General features: G+C 50.3%; 1 protein-coding gene across 8 annotated transcripts in view; it reads right to left on the bottom strand.

Annotated features, from left to right (window-relative positions):
• EXOC6B (exocyst complex component 6B) overlaps positions 1 to 1,932 on the bottom strand; it is a 234,165-nt gene that overhangs the window by 179,179 nt on the left and 53,054 nt on the right. For 5 of the 8 annotated variants that reach the window (XM_017737381.1, XM_017737385.1, XM_017737384.1 and 2 more), the window contains exon 6: positions 1,328 to 1,399. The exons of the other annotated variants lie outside the window; for them this stretch is intronic. In XM_017737381.1, coding sequence (XP_017592870.1) covers positions 1,328 to 1,399 — 72 coding nt within the window. The remainder of the gene's footprint in view (positions 1 to 1,327; positions 1,400 to 1,932) is intronic. 8 annotated transcript variants of the gene reach the window in all.

Below are 1,932 nucleotides of genomic sequence, written 5' to 3'. Positions count from 1 at the left end.
AGGAGCTGGGGTTGTCCAGACATCAAAGGGTTGGAGACAACACCTCTGCATCCCAGAACCACCATCCCCTAAATGCCACAAACCCCTAAATCAGCACCCCCTGGGCCAGCACCCACTTGGAAAAACTCCCTTTTCCAACCAGAGGGGACTTTTTCTCCCACTTTTTGGACAACTCAAAGAGCTGTGACTTGATGGCAATTGCTCAGGGCACACAAAATAGGTAAAAATTAGGAATAAACCAGCAGCACCAATAGTCCACACACACACACAACGTACACACAGCTCCAAGAGGACCGGTTCCATCAAGCTGAAAATAATTAAGAGGCAAATCAGTGGGGAGAAAGAACGTAATCAGAAAAATATGAAGCCTAATTGAAAATTGTTTAAGAACATTTTAACGAGATGCTCCAGAAGCCGCAATCCCACAACTGAGCGGGGCGGCCACGCTGGTTGAAAGGCAAACCTGGCGCAGATGGGAGTTAAAGAGGCCATAAAAAAAAGAGGGGAAAAGAAAAAGGGGACACGACAAAGGGAATAAAGGGAAAAGCTGGGGCTGCCAAAGGGAAATCTGGTGTTAGGATGTGCAGGGGCTGATATGGGAAGCAAGAGATGCACGGAGAAATCATTGGCTGGTTAAGTCTATCCCTGATTTCTTTTTTTGGGAACATTCAAACAATCCAAGGGATGCGTTCTCTAAAAGGGGAATTTTTGGTAGTGTCCAAGGCCAGGTTGGATGGAGCAACCTGGGATAGTGGGAGGTGTCCCTGCCCGTGGCAGGCGGTGGAGTGGGATGGGATTTAAGGTCCCTTCCAAACCAAACCAGTCTGGGATTCCATGACTTTTTTTTTTCCCTGAAGAACTTGAAAAAAATCTCAACTTTGTGAACAGCTGAGGGAGGTCATGGAATCACAGCCATGGAAATCACATCCCCTCAGATTGCAATCCAGTGGCAGGTGGGCCAGCGAAGCACATTTTGGGTCAGCAGATTGTACAGGTCAGGTGTACAACCACAGAAACGGTGCTGGGACTCCTCCTGAAAGACTGGACTCGGTTCTGACATCCAGATTCCAGAAGCTGGGTGAAAATCCTCTCTTGTTTCGTAGCCCAGCAGATGCCCAGACTGGAAAACTGGGAGTATTTTCCATTAGGAAGTCGATTTCTAACCACAGCAAAGGTTAGTGAGCTGTAAGTCCTCAGCCAGGGAACGCAGATTTGCAGTTTAGTGCCACAAAATCAACCCCAGGAGGCCAAAGAAAGCCAAAGGTGGACTGGGAATTAGGTCCAGGTTATTCTCCAGGAGAGGGAATTAGTGACCAGTGCAAAGTACCTGAACATCTGGAGAGAGCAGGAGACTGAAGAATATCCTGGCAATTATTTTCCAGTGATTGTATCTGCAATCCTTTAGGGAATGAAGGGAACAAACATTAATAAAAGAAGCAGCAGCAGCAGCAAAGCAGAGAAGACAGAGAGCAGACAGGCAAGGAAAATTCCTCAAGAGTGGAAGCAAAGAAAGCAGAAAGCTGACAAAAACATGGGATTAAGGAATTTGTACAACTGAAGGCAGCAAGAAAAGGGAAACTAAACCCAGAACTGCTACACCTGGCGGGACTGGGCTGGTCATGAGGGACAAGGCCAAGTGCAAGGTCCCGCACCGGGGTCAGGGCAACAAATCCAGGCTGGGAGGAGAAAGGATGGAGAGCAGCGCTGGGAGAGGGGTTTGGGATGTTGTGGATGAGGCTGGAATGGCCCAGCCCAGACCCCCCCAGCCCTGGGCTGATCCCAGCGTGGGCAGCAGGAAAGGTGGGAATTGTGTCCCTGGGCCCCCTCAGGTGAGAGCCCACCTGCAGAGCTGCCCCAGCCCTGGGGCCAAGAGCAGAAGGACGTGGAGCTGCTGGAGAGAGCCCAGAGGAGGCCCCGGAGCTGCTCCAGGCC

This window comes from Corvus brachyrhynchos, unplaced genomic scaffold, assembly GCF_000691975.1.
Source record: "Corvus brachyrhynchos isolate BGI_N302 unplaced genomic scaffold, ASM69197v1 scaffold85, whole genome shotgun sequence".
Classification (NCBI taxonomy): Eukaryota; Metazoa; Chordata; class Aves; order Passeriformes; family Corvidae; genus Corvus; species Corvus brachyrhynchos.
Note: the sequence above shows the minus strand (reverse complement) of the source record. Positions and strands in the feature narration are given on the sequence as shown.